At 43.5% G+C, this 20,982-nt stretch overlaps 1 protein-coding gene across 7 annotated transcripts in view; it reads left to right on the top strand.

Annotated features, from left to right (window-relative positions):
• Positions 1-20,982, top strand: part of AK9 (adenylate kinase 9) — a 253,414-nt gene that overhangs the window by 163,802 nt on the left and 68,630 nt on the right. For all 7 annotated transcript variants that reach the window (XM_030556086.1, XM_030556085.1, XM_030556087.1 and 4 more), the window contains 3 exons: positions 3,495-3,707; positions 4,369-4,665; positions 12,048-12,172. In XM_030556086.1, the coding sequence (XP_030411946.1) occupies positions 3,495-3,707; positions 4,369-4,665; positions 12,048-12,172 (635 nt within the window). The remainder of the gene's footprint in view (positions 1-3,494; positions 3,708-4,368; positions 4,666-12,047; positions 12,173-20,982) is intronic.

Raw genomic sequence — 20,982 nt, 5'->3', positions numbered from 1 at the left:
AAAGATTCTATAGCCATATAAATAAGAAGAAAACAAAGAAAGAAGTGGGACTGCTAAACACTGAGGATGGAATAGAGGTTAAGGATAATCTAGGCATGGCCCAATATCTAAATAAATACTTTGCCTCAGTCTTTAATAAGACTAATGAGGAGCTTAGGGGTAGTGGTAGGATGCCATATTGGAATGAGGATATGGAGGTAGATATTACCACATCCGAGGTAGAAGCCAAACTCGAATAACTTAATGGGACAAAATCGGAGGGCCCAGATAATCTTCATCCAAGAATATTAAAGGAACTGGCGCATGAAATTGCGAGCCCATTAGCAAGAATTTTTAATCAATCAGTAAACTCAGGGGTTGTACCATACGACTGGAGAATTGCTAACATTATTCCTATTTTTAAGAAAGGGAAAACAAGTGATCCATGTAACTATAGGCCTGTTAGTTTGACATCTGTAGTATGTAAGGTCTTGGAAAAGTTTTTGAAGGAGAAAGTAGTTAAGGACATTGAGGTCAGTTGTAATCAGGACAAAATACAACATGGTTTTACAAAAGGTAGATCGTGCCAAACCAACCTGATCTCCTTCTTTGAGAAGGTAACAGATTTTTTAGACAAAGGAAATGCAGTGGATCTAATTTACCTCGATTTCAGTAAAGCATTTGATACAGTTCCACATGAGGAATTATTAAATTGGAAAAGATGGCATCAATATGAAAATTGAAAGGTGGATAAGGAACTGGTTAAAGGGGAGACTGCAACGGGTCGTACTGAAAGGTGAACTGTCAGGCTGGAAGGAGGTTACTAGTGGAGTTCCTCAGGGATCGGTTTTGGGACCAATCTTATTTAATCTTTTTATTACTGACCTTGGCACAAAAAGTGGGAATGTGCTAATAAAGTTTGCGGATGACACAAAGCTGGGGAGGTATTGCTAACACAGAGAAGGACCGCGATATCCTACAGGAAGATCTGGATGACCTTGTAAACTGGAGTGATAATAATAGGATTAAATTTAATAGTGAAAAGTGCAAGGTCATGCATTTAGGGATTAATAACAAGAATTTTAGTTATAAATTGGGGACACATCAGTTGGAAATAACAGAGGAGGAGAAGGACCTCGCAGTATTGGTTGATCACAGGACGACTATGAGCCGCCAATGTGATATGGCCGTTAAAAAAGCTAATGTGGTTTTAGGATGCATCAGGCGAGGTATTTCCAGTAAAGATAAGGAGGTATTAGTACCGTTATACAAGGCACTAGTGAGACCTCATTTGGAATACTGTGTGCAATTCTGGTTCCCATGTTTAAGAAGGATGAATTCAAACTGGAACAGGTTCAGAGATGGGCTACTAGAATGATCCAAGGAATAGAAAACCTGTCTTATGAAAGTATCAGAGGGGTAGCCGTGTTAGTCTGGATCTGTAAAAGCAGCAAAGAGTCCTGTGGCACCTTATAGACTAACAGACGTTTTGGAGCATGAGCTTTCGTGGGTGAATACCCACTTCGTCAGATGCATCTGACGAAGTGGGTATTCACCCACGAAAGCTCATACTCCAAAACGTCTGTTAGTCTATAAGGTGCCACAGGACTCTTTGCTGTCTTATGAAAGGAGACTCAAAGAGCTTGGCTTGTTTAGCCTAACCAAAAGAAGGTTATGCGGGGATATGCTTGCTCTTTATAAATATATCAGAGGGATAAATATTAGGGAGGGAGAGGAATTATTTAAGCTTAGTACCAATGTGGACACAAGAACAAATGGATATAAACTGGACATTAGGAAGTTTAGACTCGAAATTAGACGAAGGTTTCTAACCATTAGAGGAGTGAAGTTCTGGAACAGCCTTCCAAGGGGAGTAGTGGGTGCAAAAGACATATCTGGCTTTAAGACTAAGCTTGATAAGTTTATGGAGGGGATAGTATGATGGGATAGCCTGATTTTGGCAATTAATTTGGCAATTGATCTTTGATTATCAGCAGGTAAGTATGCCCAGTGGTCTGTGATGGGATGTTAGATGGGATGGGATCCGAATTACTACAGAGAATTCTTTCCTGGGTGCTGGCTGGTGAGTCTTGCCCACATGCTCAGAGTTTAGCTGATTACCATATTTGGGGTTGGGAAGGAATTTTCCTCCAGGGCAGATTGGCAGAGCCCCTAGAGGTTTTTCGCCTTCCTCTGCAGCATGGGGCATGGGTCACTTGCTGGAGGATTCTCTGCAGCTTGAGGTCTTCAAACCACAATTTGAGGACTTCAATAACTCAGACATAGGTTAGGGGTTTGTTACAGGAGTGGGTGGGTGAGATTCTGTGGCCTGCACTGTGCGGGAGGTCAGAGTAGATGACCATAATTGTCCCTTCTGACCTTACAGTCTATGAGTCTATGACGCCGGGTTTGGTAGGGTGGTGCTCTGCCCCGGTAACCCATAAAACTTTACATTTAAACTCCTACCCGCCTCCATCAGGTATAGCTTGGAGTCACCTATAGTGGAATACACATGAGCAATCACTCGAAGAAGAAAGGGCAGTTACCTGTTTCCATAACTGGCGTTCTTCGAGATGTGTTGCTCAGGTGTATTCCACGTCCCACCCTCCTTCCCCTCTGTCGAAGTTGTCTGGCAAGAAGGAACTGAGGGTGGAGGAAGCACGCAGCCCCCTTTATGACGCGATATGTCGGCGCCACTCCAGGGGTCGCAGTGGTGCTCCCCCACTACAGATACTGCTAAGGGAAAAACTTCCGGCATCGGTGCACGTGATGAACATGCGCACCTATAGTGGAATACACCTGAGCAACATATCTCGAAGAATGCCAGTTTCGGAAACAGGTAACTGTCCTTTTCTCTGCTCAGGGTTTGCCATACGGCCCAGCGTCTTGTGCAGTAACCTCCTAGTTTCCAGCTGTCACCACATAAAGGGGCATTTAATTGCTCCTTCTTTCCATTTAGCCTGAAAAAAGTGGGCATAGCATACCCATCAGATTTAGTTTGACTGTCTATAGGTCAAAGATCCGCTTCATTAATACCTTCCAGCATAACGTTACCTTGCCCTCACAAATTTGTACATGTAACTATTACATGTGCATTCACATAGTTACTCATAATTCCACATATATTCAAGTAGATAAGCAGTTACCTGAATTGAGTATAAATATTGTATTTGTAAATTGGTACATATGCAAAATTTGCACACACAAATTTGGAGATTGTTTGGGAGCTAGTTTGTAAATTTAGCAGTAAGCATTTAGAGTACCCTGTATTCAAACATTTGTAATTAGGAATGAGTGTAAGATGTAAAGTTTGGATTGGATCTGGATTTCAAATGCCCTAGAGTTCAAGGGAGTGTTTAGATCTGGGGCTTTGCTTCATCATCATCTCTGAAAGTAATGTATTGTAGTGCACTTGAAATGGGAAGTATGTGTACAGAATATTTTATATATAATGTTTTTCTACTTGATCCAAAGACTTCTTGACAGTTTTCTCTAAAACCATTGTGTATTTCCAGGATGAAGATAAAATTAATGAAAAGAAGAGACACATGGGAGACACCAAACACTTTTGTCCAGTGAGTCTGAAGGAGAACTTTGTCCTTTTCCCAGGGATTGCTGAACATGGAGCTATATATCGAGAAAAATTTTACTATTTTTCAAGTCCTGAATCCAGAGAAAAGTTTTTGGAGAACCCTGAGGAGTATGTTGCTCACAAGGAACCATTACAAGTAAGAAAAAGTTAAAACTATTTAAAATAGATTGCTAATAAGAGGTTGATATTACACATCATTTTCCATCCTTCATTACAATTATTTTTGTTGTTCTTATTTTTGTGTTGCTACAAGTGTGCTAGGCACTTCACAGAAACAAGGAAGATGTGCCCCTTCTCCAATGAGTTTACAATCTAAATGTAGGCCCAACACAATAAATAAAGGTTATGAACAAAAGGAGAAGGGAAGGGCAGGACAAAGATTTACAATAGTATCACATGCTTACTCAGTAAGACATATACATATTTTGATGGCTCTGTTAAAATAGTTTTTTGTTCATTAATTATTGTTGTTAACTCACTTCTCATAAGTGAAATGAGGTCAGAGGAGGATGAGACTGGGTGGGAAGTTGAAATAAGAAGAATAAAAAGGGTGAAATAGAGGGGCAGAAAGGAAAGGAGTTAATGTACAAGTTTTTATCTACTGTATATGTAATTCATTGTAGTTTTAAACTTTGAAATGCAAAATGTATGTGTGCTCATGCTGCTTTTGGGGGTACTTTTTTTTATATTAGAGGCCCTGAAATTTAGAATTAATTCAACAAGGTGAATACAACCGTAACTTAAGTTCACCCTAGTGTAGAAATTGTTATAAAAGTATTCTTAATTCTTTCTGACAGGCTCCTCCCTTAAGAGTGTGCCTGCTGGGCACACATGGAGCAGGTAAAACTATCTGTGGCCGATGGCTAGCTGACAAATTAGGAATTTTCCATATTCAGTTCGAAGAACGTCTACAGGAAATGATCATGCCCAAAACTGAAAAGAGAGTTGGACTTGAATTTGATGAGGAACCTGAGGAAGAACAGATTGACATGGAAGCTGTCTTTCAGGAATTGGGGGACTCCTCTCAGACCAATACAGAAACAGAAACTGAAAGTGAAAGTGCACATGAAAATGAAAATAACAAAAATAAAGAGGTAATAATAGTAAGCAGTAGTATCCCCTTTTTAGAGGCCAAATACTCAGTATTGCCAACCCCAAGAACTACCATTCATTTCCTATTACTGTCTTGACTCCCTCCCCTCCTAAAGTATTTCCTTTGATAAAAGAAGGCGGGGTGGTAAATAGTTTAAGAACCATTGATCTGTTTAACGCATCATGATTCACACTTGCTCAGAGAACTTATTACTTTTTAGGACTATAGCAAAGAACTTTACGTTAACTTCTGCTTTCTGAATTTAGCTTAACAGGGTGCAGAGGAATGTGTCAGGAGAAGGGGTCTTAGACAAAAATGTTCAGTTTTTAAAATTAATCAATTTTAGCTAATGGGCAGATAACTAGTGACTAGAATCCTTTGGAAGCACAGCATAATGTAACTTCCCTTCATTACATATTTCAAAATAAAGTTAAATGTTGAAAGTATTCATAATATTCCCAAAATGATCCTATAATGAGTGTTTTTATGCAAAAACATATATCAATCATTCATATAAACAATAATGTCACAGTAAAAACAATAGGGGGTTGGTTTAGCTTTTTTAAAAAAAGCAACACTTCCCTGATCTTCCCTCACACACACACACACACACTCTAACTTCTCTGCCCGAGACTGGGCAGCACTCTCCCACTCTACCTCCCCCTGCTTTGGACCCCCCCTACATTCCTTATATTCCCTAAATCTGCCTCCTGCTCCCTTCCGTGCCCTCTTTTCCCTCCACTTTTGCTAGGAAGGCCATTCATCCCATTTTGAACTGGACAGTCCTCTTTTTGGGTGATTTGTTCTGTCTGGCACTAAGGTAACTGAAGTGTTTTGTCTAGTATTGGACTGCTGATGTTTTTAAGGGTACAACACTTTGCCCCCTCCATCATAACCTCACATGCATAGTGTACACAAATTCATACAGATAGAGCAGGGTGGCATGCTCTTAAAAATGGTGCTTCTTATGTGGTGTGACATTGCATGCACCATGTGTATAAGGCAGGGGTGGGCAAACTACGGCCCGTGGGCCAGATCCGGCCCGCAGGATTGCCCCTGTGGTTCCACGGGTCCCACACCGCTTTCAGAAGTGGCAGCACCACTTCCCTGTGACCCCCAGGCCGGGGGGGCAGAGGGCTCTGTGCGTTGCCCTTGCCTCCAGGCACTGCCCCCCGCAGCTCCCATTGGCCGGGAATGGGGACCATCTCATCACCAACCACCTGCAGATACACAAGGATGGTATGATCACCCCTGGGCACCGCTCCCGATACCTTTTCCACCTAACTGGTCATTCTGGGATCCATGAGCAAAGTTTAGGGCCCAAAACCACAAGCCCACCTAGGTGTCCAGATCAGCCCTTTCACCAACTGTCCCAGCACCCTCAGAAACACAGGAGGAAGACACTGAGGAACCTGAGGACACAGCCAAACGTGACACTTGTCCCTACTCACCTCTTTTTATTGTAACTGAACAAAACCATAATACCACCACCAGCCACTACTGGGGATGATTTCAAATACTTTCAGGACCTCTTCAAAAGGTAGCCAAATCCCTAAACATTTTACTAGTACAGCCACCAGAAGCCCAACATAAGGTCAAAGACATACTTCAGGCATCCCCAATGGTAAATATAGCTCTGACAATTAATAATAAAATCATGGAGCCTGCAAAAAAAAATCTGCCAGACACCTGCTACAGCACCACCTTCATGTAAAAGGTCCAACAAAAAATATTACATGTCAGCAAGAGGGGCTGAGTTCCTATTTACATACCTCCACACCAAATTCCTTAGGGGGAAACAACACCAGTCGTGAACGACCTCATACAATAAGGATTGGAAAAGGCTAGACCTTTTCAGGTGGAAAGCTTATTCCTCAGCTACACTTCAGTTCCTCATAGCCAGCTATCTCCGCTAGCCAAATATACACACAATCTGTTCTCCAAAATGTAAACTTTTATTGAAAATTTACCAGATGACAAAAAAGAACAGTACAAGGCAAACATTTCCAAAGGGTCTCTCATCGCCAGGACAGCCCTCCAGGCCTTCCTGGACTTTGCAGACATGGCAGCACAATCCCTCATGACATCCGTGATCATGCATCATGGCTCCACCTCTCTGGATTCCCAAGGGAGGTCCAGGCAACAATCGGGGACTTACCCTTCGAGGGGCAGAAACTATTTGCAGACAAAATCAGTGTCTCTTTACACACCCTAAACGATTCAAGGGTGACCGTAAAGACTCTTGGCATTTACATACCTGCACACAAAAACAGAGCAGGTTTTATAGTAAGTGATTCCGGTCTACGCCATACTCTCAGCCCTGAAGACAGTACAACCAATGGCGTAAACAAAGACAGAACAGACGTCAGCAGAACCAAGATGAGCCTTTGATGTCTCATTGATCCACCTCTGGACAATCATTTTGAAGGTGTGGTCGAGGGCATGAGACCTTGTCATAAACAGATAGTTAAGGGTTAATGTCTCTTTTACCTGTAAAGGGTTAACAAACAGGGAACCAAACACTTGACCAGAGGACCAATCAGGAAACACGATACTTTCAAATCTCGGTGGAGGGAAGCCTTTGTCTGTGTTTGTTGGGTTTTGCTTTGTTCTCTCTGGGTCCTGGAAGGGACTAGACGTGCAACCAGGTTTCTTGCCAATCTCTCTGCTACAGTCTCTTATATATTAAGAATAGTGAGTATTAAGGAACAGGCGGTTATAGTCTTTTTAATTGGTTTTCTTTATTTGCAAATGTGTATCTGGCTGGTAGAATTTTAATGTGTATTTGGCTGAAAGTATTTTAAATTGTATTTCGGCTAGAGGAGGCTTTTTCTCCAGTTTCTATAAGCAGACAAACCCTGTAACTTTTACCATCTAAATTGCAGAGATAACTTTTACCTTTTTCTTTCTTTTTTTTATTAAAAGTTTTGCTTTTAAGACCTGTCTGATTTTTTTCCCTTGTTGAGACTCCAGGGAATTGAGTCTGTACTTAACAGGGAAAGGGAAGGGAGGGGAGAAGGGTGGAATCCCTTTGTTTTAGATTCACGGAGCTTGAATGTGTATTGCCTCTGGATGAGGGAGAAAGGGGAGGGGGGGAAGGGACATTCCTCCCTGTTTTAAGATTCAAGAAGTTTGAATCACGGAAATCTTCCAGGGTAACCCAGGGAGGGAAATCCTAGGAGAGGCACGGGTGAGGGAAAGAGTTTACTTTGCTTGTGTTAAGATCCAGGGGGTCTGGGTCTTGGGGGTCCCCAGGGAAGGTTTTGGGGGGACCAGAGTGTATCAGGCACTGGAATTCCTGATTGGTGGCAGCTTATCAGATCTAAGCAGGTAATTAAGCTTAGAGGAATTCATGCTGGTACCCCAACTTTTGGACTCTAAGGTTCAGATTGGGGAAAGATACTATGACAGACTTCCACACACTCTGACTTTGGAACCAAAAATTATGCCTGTCTATTTCGAGACCATCTGTCACCATACTACCCAGTTTGGAACACCATCATAACAGGACAAATGAGTTTTAGAGATTATCCAGAAGGGCTACTCTATCCCCTTTATTTCTGTCCCACCTACCTACCCCACTTCCCCAGCCCTCTTCAGAGACCCGTCTCATGAGCACCTGTTACAACAGGAAATAAACCACCTCATACAATTAGGTGCCATGGAATCTGTACCATCACAACACAGGAGGAGAGGTTATTCATATTACTTTATAATTCAGAAAAAGACCAGTGTGTGGGGACGCATTCTCCTATCCTGAATTTATGAAAACTCAACAAATTCGTGAGAACGCAACGTTTCAAAATGGTGACTCTAACCACAATAATTCCGGCATTAGAGAAGGGAGATTGGCTCTCGGCCCCTGACCTTCAGGACGCTTATTTTCATATTACCATCTATCCATCACACAGAAGATTCACACTAGGGAAACAGTATTTCCAATACAGAGTAATACCCTTCGGCCTATCCACTGCCCCAAGGGTTTTTTCCAAGGTTCTTGCTGTTGTTGCAGCTCACCTGTGCAAACACTGAGTAATGATATTTCCATACTTGGACAACTGCCTCCTATGGACACCAACAGGGCAAGAAGTGATAAATGCTACACAGAGCACAGTAACCCTTTTCATGAACCTAGGGTTGCAAATAAACACGCAAAAGTCCTCACTGGTTCCTGTCCAAAAGTTGGAATTCAGAGGAGCCTGTCTCGACTGTCTAACAGCAACAGCAACGCTACCCCAACAACACTTCCTCACCATATTCAATCTAATTTCAATGATGAGGGACAGCACACAAACATCCACCAGAACTTTTTACAATTCTTGGGGCACGTCAGCAACAACATTTGTTGTCAAGCATGCCCAAATCCACATGAGATGCTTGCAGGCCTGGCTTCAAACAGTGTATATACTGCACAGATACTCTCTCAACAGACACCTCATAATGCCATGCAGAGTAAAAGACTCGTTAACATGGTGGACACAACCAAACAACGTCTGCTCAGGAGTCCCTTTCCAAAAAACAGCTCCAACCATGACCATCACAGCAGATGCTTCCTTAATAGGTTGTGGGGCACATCTACTCAACAGTGGTGGTCCAAGGCCGCTGGTCCCCAGTGGAGTCCAGCCTTCACATAAACTTACTGGAGCTAAGGGCAGTCCGAAATGCATGTGACCACTTTCTCCTTCTAGTCAAGAACGATGCCATCAAGATCTTCATAATAAAGCAGGCATGTTTTATATAAACCACGAAGCAGGAGGACAATCATACTCCCTATGTACAAAGGCAATATGCCTTTGGAACTGGTGCATCACCAACAACATAGAGATATCAGCATCCTATCTGCCAGGATGTCAAAATACAACAGCAGATTACTAGGCAGGGATTTCTCACAAACCCATGAGTGGGAGATGGATCCCAGAATTCTCAAGACCATGTTCAAACTATGGGGGTTTTCCACCATAGTTCTATTTGCAACAGCTCAGAACGCCAAATGCTCACAGTATTGCTCCACTCCCTGGACATTGCTCACAGTATTGCTCCACTCCATTGGGACACCACTCCCTAGGCGATGCAATCCTCATAAAATGGGAAGCCCCATTTTCTCTGACCCCACTCCTAACCAGAGTCATTTACAAGATCAAGCAGGACAAATCCAGGGTCATTCTCATTGTGCCCCTGTCGCCCAGACAAACGTGGTTCCCATACTTATATCAAATGGCAGTGAAACTGCCTCAAACTCTTCCCTTAGTACCTCCTTCTATCACAAGATGCAGGACATGCCTGTCACCCCAACCTTGCAGTAGTCCACCTCAGGACCTGGTTACTCCATGGCTGACTGGGGTCAAGAAGGACTGTTCTGAGGAAGTAAAAGATATACTACTGAACAGTCGGAGACTAAGTACAAGAAAGACATATCCATAAGTGGAAATGATTCTGCACCTGGTGCCAAGATAAACAGATCTTGCCACAGTCTTCCCCCCTACCAAGGATCCTGGACTATATACTGGGATTTAAAAAATTGGAGCTATCCACATGCTCCATAAGAGTACACTTGTTTGCTATTACCTGCTTCCATGACAAAGTGGACGGGATCACTATATTTGTTCACTCAATGATTAAATGCTTCCTTAAAGGCATTGAAAACACTTATCCCACAATAAAACTCTACACCCATGTGGGACCTCAACCTTGTTCTATGCAGACTCATGGGAAAGCCATTTGAACCCCTTGCAACTTGCTCTTTGTTTCACTTATCCATGAAGGTGGCTTTCCTCATTGCCATCACGTCCCTCAGATGGGTGGGAGAATTAGGTGCCCTAATGGCACACCTACTTTATACAACATTTTTTAAAGATAAAGTAATCCTATGACCGCATCCTAAATTCATAACCAAAGTTGCCTCCCCCTTTCATTTAAACCAACCCATTTACTTACCTGTATTTTTTCCTAAGCCACATGCGGATGGTTGGGAGGCCTCACTCCACACATTGGATGTTCTCAGAGCATTAGCTTTCTACACTGAAAGAAAAAAAGCATTTATAAAATCACCCAGACTATTTTTTTCCATAACAGAATGCTTGATGGTCAAACCATCTCAAAATAGAGATTATGCAAATGGATATCAGGAGTTATCAATTTGTGCTACCAAAACAACACTCTACAACATCCACCGGGAGTTCACACACACTCCACCAGAGCACTGGCAGCATCTGTGGCCTATCATTGACATTTGCAGAGCAGCTACATGGGCATCAGTCCATACTTTCACTAAACACTGTGCTTTAGAGAATAATCAGCATCAGATCCTCATTTTTGACTTACAGTATTATCCACTGTCAGTAGATCAACTCCACTGAGGGGCACTGCTCAACAGTCATCTAAAGTAGAGCATCCACAGGTACACTCCATGAAGAAGAGAAGGTTACTCACCTTGTGCAGTGACTGAGGTTCTTTGAGATGGTTGTGCCTGTGGGTGTTCCACTATGCTCCCTCCTTCCCTGTACTTCAGAGTTTGTCTGATTCTCTGAGGTAGAGATGGAACGGGGACAGTTGGCTGCATACCACTATGTAACTGCTTAGAGTGGTGCGAGATAGCTAAGGCACATGCATGGTCCAGCTAGGCACTGCTACCACAAATACCCTATTACAAGCACAGGGCATCAAGACACCTGAAGTGGAGCAATCAAATAAGGGGGTGCAATCAAATAAGTTTGAGAATCACTGCTCTATACCATCTCTGAACTGTGGCATAGCTAGATCAGAGCTAGTTATGCTCTGGTGATCCCCAGTGGCTTGGAATGGATCCTTGGGGACTGTGGAATGGGGCACAGTTTACAGTAACTCTGAAGTTGCTGTAAATTGCGGGAAGTAAAAAGGAATTAGGGCCAACTTTGCCTCTGCTTCTCAGGTCCCCCGTGGAGCAAAGCTTAGTTGGGCCAAGTATATAGCACACTGCCTTCATATCCCTCCCATTTTCCATAAATGAACTAAACTCTGGTTTTTAATTAGAGGTGGTAGAAAAATTAGAAAAAAGTTAATGAAAGAATCATCTTTTTTGTGTTTGGTCAATGTTTCAAAAATTTTTGACTATCTGTATAGATGATCAAAAAACAGCATGCATTTTCATGCCAGTTTTCACCCAAAACTTCCTGTTTTTAAATTTAGTTTCTTTTTTGTTGAAAAATCAAAATTCAGAAATGTTTGACCAACTCTGTTTTTAAAATTGTATGTGAAATAACATACAGCAAAATGTAATGAACTAGATTTTATTGCTGCTGAACGTAACTGAATAAAAGCTGTACCTGATCTTCTGGGTCAGTCAAAGAGCAATATCATTGTCAAGCAACGTATAGATATTAATTCATGGTCTTTTTGTCTCTCTAGATGAAGGAAGTGGTGTTAACTGATGAGGAAGAAATAATCAAAGCGAACATATTAGATAATGAGGCATTGACACCAGAAATACTTGATAAAATTGTTCCTGAGTGGTGGACAAATGAGCCAATCCGGTAACTATTATTGACAACAAATTATTTATCTTTCTGTTTAATTTCTTTTAATAAACTCAATTTTTGCAATACTAAGTCCACAAATTGCAGATAAGTAATGAATAACATGCAATAGATAATCCATTGGATATGTAATATCTTGCAATACCAGCATACACCTATACATTTAAAAATAAAGTATATTCACTTTAGTAGTTACGAAATAAAGTATTAAACCATCCTAAAACATCTCAGTCTCTCAAAAAAGGATAAGTAGGATTTAGTGAGAACATATTAGTGTTAATTTTATGTTTTTGTTTCTAGAAGGCTAAAGTGGACAAAAGGAAGGGAAGTGATAAACAGTATTTAAATGAGATTTCATAAACAATCTTGTGGGAGAAAGAATTATTAGATGACATGCTTCATAAAGTACTGGACATAGAAGGAAAAGATTTATCTTAGAGAAAGTTTTCAGACTTGGGCTCTCATCCCACAACTGCTTATATGTAGGTATGCTGCTGAATCTGTGCAGGCCACCAGTCCACACACATGCAAGCAGTTGCAGCATCATGTGTTAAAAGTTACATTTTAATTTTAACCAAATATATACCTGTAACTTTTACAGTTTACAAATGCCAACAAGATTTTTCTTCATATATTAAAAGATTACAAAGAGGAAGAAAATGTTCTTAGACTATTCACAATCAAATGAAGAAAAAATAATGGCAGTTTGAAAACTGTTTTTAAACTCCTGTAAAACAAAACATATTCCACTTTCTTAACTTGCCCAATACTTCTCTCACAATTTTCTGCTTTAATATTATACAACAGTTTGACAGGCTAAATTATATGCAGTTTATAGGCCCAGTTCTGTGTAGCCTTCTACTTCTTTTGGGGCCAACTTGTAACCTGACTAGCCCAGGGGAATAAGGGTCACAAGGTTCCTCCTTACATCCTCAAACTAGCTATCTGTATATTGAGTAGCAGTGGTGGATGGGAACAGGCTTCACAGAACCAGTACATTGCCTCCCTCTCACACGGTTGGACAGAAAAGGGCAGAATGATATATGGACTGGATGCAGCCTTGGCTTTGCCCACTCAACATACTGACCAGCGTAGCTGTACCATTGTGTTGGGGAATATACTGTGCCAAGTATGAAGCCAGTGCAGTTTTCACCCTTCCTTGGGCAGCAGGGGAACTTCAAAACTGTTATGACTCTCTGAGTATCTCACTATCTGGTTCATTAGCTTGGAAGTTTCAAGACTAGAACTACATTTTAATCAGGTACAACCTTAGTTAAATTTATCAAGTGGCAAAAGTAAGTTAAAAGAGAGACCTCATTTAAGTTACACCAGGGGTAAATTTGACATAGCATTTTTGAAAGTATGCTAGCATTTTTGAAAGTATGCTATCAGGCTTTAAGTCCAACATTTTTCTTGACTTAAAGTTTGCTATAATCAAATGAGGCCTTGCAGAGGAAACAGTCCATCCTGGATCTGTCATACAACATGATGTCCATGGCATACTTAAATCATTAAGGGGCACAAGAAGTTCACTTGAATGCCAAAGCAATGCAAGTCCTTCTTAGGCACATGGTCATCTAGCCTCCATCAGGGCAAGCCACGTAAAGGTGACATGGAACACAAAAGCTGTTTGACTCAGCCGTCAGGAGAAAGACAACTCAGAATTATTCCTGAACTAAGATATTTCCCAGTTGATATCAATGGATCTTGGTCAGCCCTAGATGGATCTAGTCACATCCGATGAAAATGCAAAGACAAGGCCCTTCTTCACCAGGGAAACAAGACAAAGATCAAAGGAAACAGACACTCTGCGTCATAAATGGCAGAATTGGTTTCTTGGACACCCCCCATCCCTCTTTCCCATTGTTCTGCTAACGGGAACTGTTATTCAGAAGATAAGAAGCAAGGAAGCATCTATCATTCTCCTCCTCCATGATCGGTCACAAAGGGTTGTGGTTCTCAGACCTAGTGGAGATGTCCACTCCCTCTTTTCATAAGACAAAATCTCCTGTTCCATGGCCAGCCCCACTCTTTCATGTCATCCCAGACTACTGAGCTTGGCAGTTGAGAGGCAAGCCCTAAACAAGATGGGATGCTCTGTAAAAATAATAATAAGTTTTAGTCTCAAGCAGAATTTCTGGCTTCTCAGTTTACACGTGGGTTTAAATAAAATTTTCCTACTAGTGTCAAAATAGAAAGATCAGCCCTAGGAAACTAAATATTTCAGCTATTGGTGACCCAAGATCCCCTTAATGCCAACTGACAGAGGGTTACAGGAATGTCCTGATTCTGGTGCATACATTCTGGTTTACCAAAGAATGAGGTCTCAAGTACTGTAAGCTAACACAATGGATAACTATTTACATATGACATCAATGGAGCAATGTGACATCAACAGGGAAGGAAACAAGCCATGGGTCTGTATTCAGAGATAAAACTTTGGGGAGTATAAGTAGAAGGCAAAGAAGACACCCTCTAATCCTGTACTTAGGAAGTAAACAAGCAGTGTGTTTACATTCATGAAAACAGGCTCTCAGCCAACCTTGGTTGAAATGGTGCAGAGGAGTTTGGGTATGAAATGGACTTCTTTAGACAGGTTAACCTATAGGTTAAGTTTAGTCTCTAGAAAGTGTATTATGATTTTGTTTTATATGTAACCTTTTGTTCCCAATATCTTTACTCACTGTTGCTTGAATCTTTGGTGGTAAACATCCTTCTTTTCACTATACATATATCTCAGTGCTGTGATCATACAAGCGGGGTACATATTGTTCCTTTGGGGACAGCAGAAAAGGAGCTGGACATTACAAGGGAATGCTTCAAAAGGACTTGGGGACTGGGCTACATCTACTGTTAAACTGCAAGGCAAAGTAAAGGCTAGTGTTGCCCAGAGGAGAATACTTGAGGGGCTAACAGGCTGGTGGTATCAGAGAGCAGACATACAAATAAGCATAAACAAGACTCCCTCCCACTGGTGGCAGGGAGTAACAAGGTGACTCACAGTCCTGGGTACCCTGAGAACCATTGCATTGTTCTGGACCTAAAACTTCCCACCATCACATGTGACATCTTGACATTAAATAGTGACATAAATGTAGACTCATTAAAGACTCTGAAAGATCACATGATAATAACTAGGTTCCTTAAAGCAGCTTCTTCTTCGAGTGCTGTCCCTCTGGCTGCTCCACTCTAGGTGACAGTGCGTCCCAGCACCGTTGGTCAGAGATTTTCAGTAGCAGTGCCTGGTTGAGATGCATGCACTCAGTTGTTATCTCCCACCTTGTTGGAATCTTCCTGAGTGCATGCATCCCGCACCCTCCTCAGTTCCTTCTCAACCATCCTTGGCTGAAGACGGGACTTGGGGCAGTGCTGCCTTTCTTCCCTGGTCTCTATAGGAAACAGTAACAAAAAACATAGACATAGTTATTAGTTGCATCCCAGTTGTTTCCCTTCCTTTAGTATAGTTACATAGTTACTTAGTTAAAAAAAAATTCGCCTCAGGCTTCTCTCCCCTGACATTTCTAATTCATAATGCTAGGCACTTCAGGATTCAAAAGGTGCGTTTCCTGTCAGGACTTCATGCCATGGTCAGATGGGCACTCACATTGTGTGAAGTGCCTCGGAGAAACTCACGTCCCTGCGAAATGTCTCCATTGCACGACCCTCAAGTCTAGGGCTCGGCATGACAAAAACCTGTGGCTTAAAATGCTTCTAATGGAAAAATCCCTACAGACGCTTTCGGAGATGGGGAAAGTTAAACCTGCTCCCACACGCTCCCCAGCCAGATCTGAACCAGTTGGGAGCATTGTTTCACCCTTCCTGGGTTGGAGGCAAGAAGCACAACAATCTCAGAGGAGAGACTTTAACAAGGATAGTGGGTCTCCCATGAGATCCGTACCCTCTTTGCTGACAGCGCCAAAGGCAGGTGCCTCAGTCTCTTCTAACGCCTCAGCTGCTGCTCCAACAGAACGCAGAGGAAGGGACCCGACCTCCCGTGCCGGGAAGGTTCCCTTGGCACCGGTCCCCTCAGCACTAAAAATGGACGCAGTGCCGAGAGCACGCTCCTTGGCACCGAAAACAGACGTGGTGCTGACAGCACACTCCTCCTTGGCACCGAGAAGAATGTCGGCGCTGAGCCTGTCTTCCACCTGGGCATCAGCAGCGGACCCTCTGCAGAGCACCTCCAAGCGGTCCATGGTACTGCTGTCACTTTCACTTTCTCTCAATAATGCACTAGAGCACAGAGCAGGCTCAGCGCAGCCCAGGGAGCAGGAGCAACAGTTTCTCACTCAATGTGACCTCGCAGTGCCACCTGAGCATAACTCTCCACTCCTAGATAGACAGGGCTTACTTTTTTGAACAGCCTCTCTCTCCACCTGAACTGGCTACCTTTACTGACAGCGAACTCGATTTACAGCAGCAGGCAGAGTTCTCCCCTCCTGCTTCTCCTTCTCCACCAGAACCTCTCTCACATCAGGTCATGGCTCAAGGCCACCAGCCTCAGTTTCCCTACTTTGCCCCCCCATGGGCGGCACCTGAGTTCTCCTACCACATGCCGTGGCCTCAGTGGTACCCTTGGCCATGTCCTCCTACCAATCCTCCTCCTACTGTGCCTCGATCTCCAGCTCTGTCCACTTCTAGGGTGTCTGAGTCCCCTCCTGAGACTGCGAGCTATGCACCATATCCTGACGCACTGATCCCTAACTCTCCATCAGCCCCGGACGGAGCCGTCTTCGCTCCGCCTCCACAGACCATAAACTACTGCAAACAATTTCAAGAACTTTCCAGGAGGGTGACACTCAGTCAAGATATCCTCTTAGAAGAGGTTTAAGAGACACAACACAGACTCCTCAGAATCCTTCAATCATCTGTGCCCTCAAAGATCACGCTCCCTATAAAATAAATGCTTCTGGAACCAGCCCACACTCTGTGGCAAACCCCAGCTTCTTTAGTACCAACTTGCAAAAAGGCAGAACGTAAAATACTATGTCCCTGCTAAGGACGCTGACTTCTTTTTTCTCATCCACAACCAAACTCTCTTGTCATGGATGCAGTCATACAGAGGACAAAACAGTCACAATATCGGCCCACCCCACAAGACAAGGACCTTAGACGCCTTGACATCTTGGGTTGCGAGGTTTATTCGTCATCCACTCTACAATTCAGAACTGCGAACTACTCCGCCCTCCTTGCCAGGTACGACTTTGATAATTACAATAAACTTTTTGAATTTGCCTCCTACATTCCAGAGGATAGGAGAGCAGACTTCAAATCAATCCTGACTGAGGGCTATCCGATTTCCAGAACGGCCCTACAGGCATCTCTAGACACAGTGGACACAGCAGCCCGTACTACTGCAACTGCTGTGATTATGTGCAGATCTTCATGGCTCTCTGCATCCGGCATCCCTGAAGAACTGCAGACCAAAGTGGAGGACCTCCCCTTTGATAAGGGCAAACTTTTCTCCAAAAAAACTGATGAACTCCTCCACACCATGAAAGATTCTAGAGCAACACTGTGCACCCTGAGCATTCACTCATCTCTTCCCAGGAGACAATGATACCAACCGTTCCAAAGACCACGCACACAACAGTATTATCATCTTCAACCCAGACCATACGACACAACTAGGAATTGCGCTAGACTCCCTAAGCGCAGACAAAATCAAACTCAGGCAAGCACATTCCGTCCATTGAGGAATAAACAGCAATTTTGAAATGTTGGTCAAGGGTCTGCATGACCACCCCTTGATTCCACCGCCTACTTGCCCATTTGGCCACCACCTCCAGAGTTTCCAACATGCCTGGCAACAGATTACAAAGGACCGCTGGGTCCTCGAAATAGTTCAGTCCAGTTACTCTATCCCATTTATATCCTACCCTCCTACCTTTCCCCCTTCCCCATCCCTCTTCAGGGACCCTTCTCATGAGTGCTTACTTCGCACAGAAGTGGTACACCTTCTACAACTAGGTGCAGTGGAACCTGTGCCAATGCAACATCAAGGGAAAGGTTTCGACTCCCATTATTTTCTGATGCAGAAAAGGACCAGGGAATGGAGGCCTATACTAGATCTACGCTGAGTGAGCAAATTCGTGAGGATACAAACATTCAAGATGGTCACGCTGGCCACAATAATTCCTGCACTGGATCAAGGGGACTGGTTCACAGCCCTCGACCTACAGGAAACTTATATTCATATATCAATTCATCCAGCTGACAGATGCTTCCTACAATTCACAATCGGTCACGACCATTTTCAATACAGAGTTCTTCCTTTTGGACTCTCCACAGCACCAAGAGTTTTTTCCAAGACTCTAGCCATGGTCGTGGCTCACCTCCACAAACATGGGATCACGCTGTTCCCCTACTTGGACGATTGCCTCATTAAGAGTGACTCCTATGCCGAGGCACTTCAAGCTACCCGTTTCGCCATCTCCCTCTTTCACAGTCTATGCCTCCAAATAAACATCCAAAAATCTACCCTGACACTACACAACAGATCGAGTTCATCGGAGCTCATCTCGACTCAATTCAGAGTAGGGCCTTGCTCTCATATCACAGATTCCTCGCCATCACACAGCTCATACACACGCTCTCTATTTGTCCCAGGACACAGGCAAGAATCTGTCTACAGCTCCTTAGTCACATAGCAGCCACGACTTTCATGGTTCAGTATGCCAGGCTACACATGAGATGTCTTCAGGTCTGGCTCAATTCCAATTTCAAACCCAAGAGACACAGCTAAGGGATGCTGTTAACTCCTCCTCTCAATGTTCTAGCTTCCCTACATTGGTGGACAAGACCAGAGAACCTCTGCACAGGGGTTTCCTTCCAGCAATGATCCCCCAAGACTCATGCTCACCATGGATGCTTCCCTAATCGGTTGGTGAGCGCATCTAGGGGGACACAGGGCAGAAGGTCGGTGGTCCGCATCAGAGACGCACCTACACATAAATCTCTTAGAGCTCAGAGCAGTGAGATGAGTGTGCCTTCACTTTCTTCCCCTCATAAGGAACAAATCTATTTGGGTCTTAACAGACAACATAGCATGTATGTACTACATCAACAGACAAGGGGGAGCCCGATCACATTCCCTTTGCATGGAAGCCATCTGACTATGGAATTGGTGCAGACAACATCAAATACAGATCATCGCTTCCTACCTACCAGGCTGCCACAACACTATTGTCAACGCACTCAGCAGGCACTTCTCGACAGAACATAAATGGGAACTGCACCCCGCAATACCTCAACAGCTCTTCTGCCTCTGGGGCACCCCATCAATAGACCTCTTTGCCACAACCCAGAATAAAAAATTTTGCCTGTTTTGTTCCAGAGCAGGACTCGGGACTGCATTCCTAGGAGATGCATTTCTCATCTCGTGGAACAACTCTCTCCTGTACGCCTTCCCACCAATCCCCCTGCTACACAAGGTTCTTTGGGAGATCATAGACAACAAAGCCTGGCTCATACTTATTGCCCCCGGCTTGGCCGAGACAGACGTGGTATCCTTACCTACTCCACATGTCTTCCCATCATCCACGGTATCTCCCCAACAGGCCAGATCTCCTTTCCCAGGACAACGGACGGGTTCTTCACCCCTAGCCCCAAAAGCTCCACCTCACAGCCTGGTTCCTTCATGGTTCCAAACCCATGAACTAGCCTGTTCCGAGCAAGTCCGATATGTAGAAAAGACGCCACTCGTAAAACCTACTTGCAGAAGTGGAATCACTTAATGCCCTCCCTACAGTAACCCTCCCTAACATTCTAGACTATCTGCTTAAACTAAACTAAACTAAACTAAAACAGGATGGACTTTCGCTAAGCTCCATCAAGGTACACCTGGCGGTGCTCACCACTTTCCACGACCTGTTAGAAGGTTATTTACCCTTTACCCACCCCACCATAAAATGCTTTCTCACGGGCCTCCAAAATCTCTACCCTGAAATTTACCCAACGGCAGGCACATGGAATCTTAACCTTGTTCTTCACGCTCTCATGAAACCTCCATTTGAGCCCTTGGCTACCTCCTCTCTTCTCCATATGTCCATGAAGGTAGCTCTCTTAGTTGCAATAACATCAGCAAGGAGAGTAGGTGAAATTAAGCGCCCTAATGGCCCATCCGGCCTACACAATCTTCTCCAAAGACAAAGTCACTTTGAGACCACATCCTAAATTTCTCCCTAAGGTGATTTCCACCTTCCACCTTAACCAACCTATATACTTACCTCCTTTTTATCCCAAACTTCACAAGAATCCACATGAGGCAACCCTGCACACTCTCGACATCTGACGAGCAATCGCCTTTTATTTAGACAGGACTAACCCATTTTGCAACTCTCCATGACTCTTTGTCTCCACCGCCAAAAGATCAAAAGGTACGGCTATCTCTAAGCAACGTCTGTCCAAGTGGATCTCTGACTGCATCAGATCCTCTTACCGTATTCAAAATATTCAACCACCTGAAGGCATTAGAACTCATTCCACTCGAGCTATGTCGACATCCGTTGCCTTCCTTCATAACGTACCCATTTCTGTCATCTGTAAAGCAGCTACATGGTCATCTGAACACACATTTGCCAAACACTATGCTATCACACAAGATACCACGGCAGACACCATAGTAGGCCATACAATACTATCTACAGTACTCACTGCCGCATCTCCAAAGTCCCACCAACCATAGTGGGTACTGCTACACATTCACCTAGAGTGGAGCACCCACAGGGACAGCAGTGGAAGAAGAGAAAAGTTACTCACCTTGCAGTAACTGAGGTTCTTTGAGATGTGTGTCCCTGTGGATGCTC

This window comes from Gopherus evgoodei, chromosome 3, assembly GCF_007399415.2.
Source record: "Gopherus evgoodei ecotype Sinaloan lineage chromosome 3, rGopEvg1_v1.p, whole genome shotgun sequence".
NCBI lineage: Eukaryota > Metazoa > Chordata > Testudines > Testudinidae > Gopherus > Gopherus evgoodei.
This window is presented reverse-complemented; position numbering and strand designations above follow the sequence as displayed.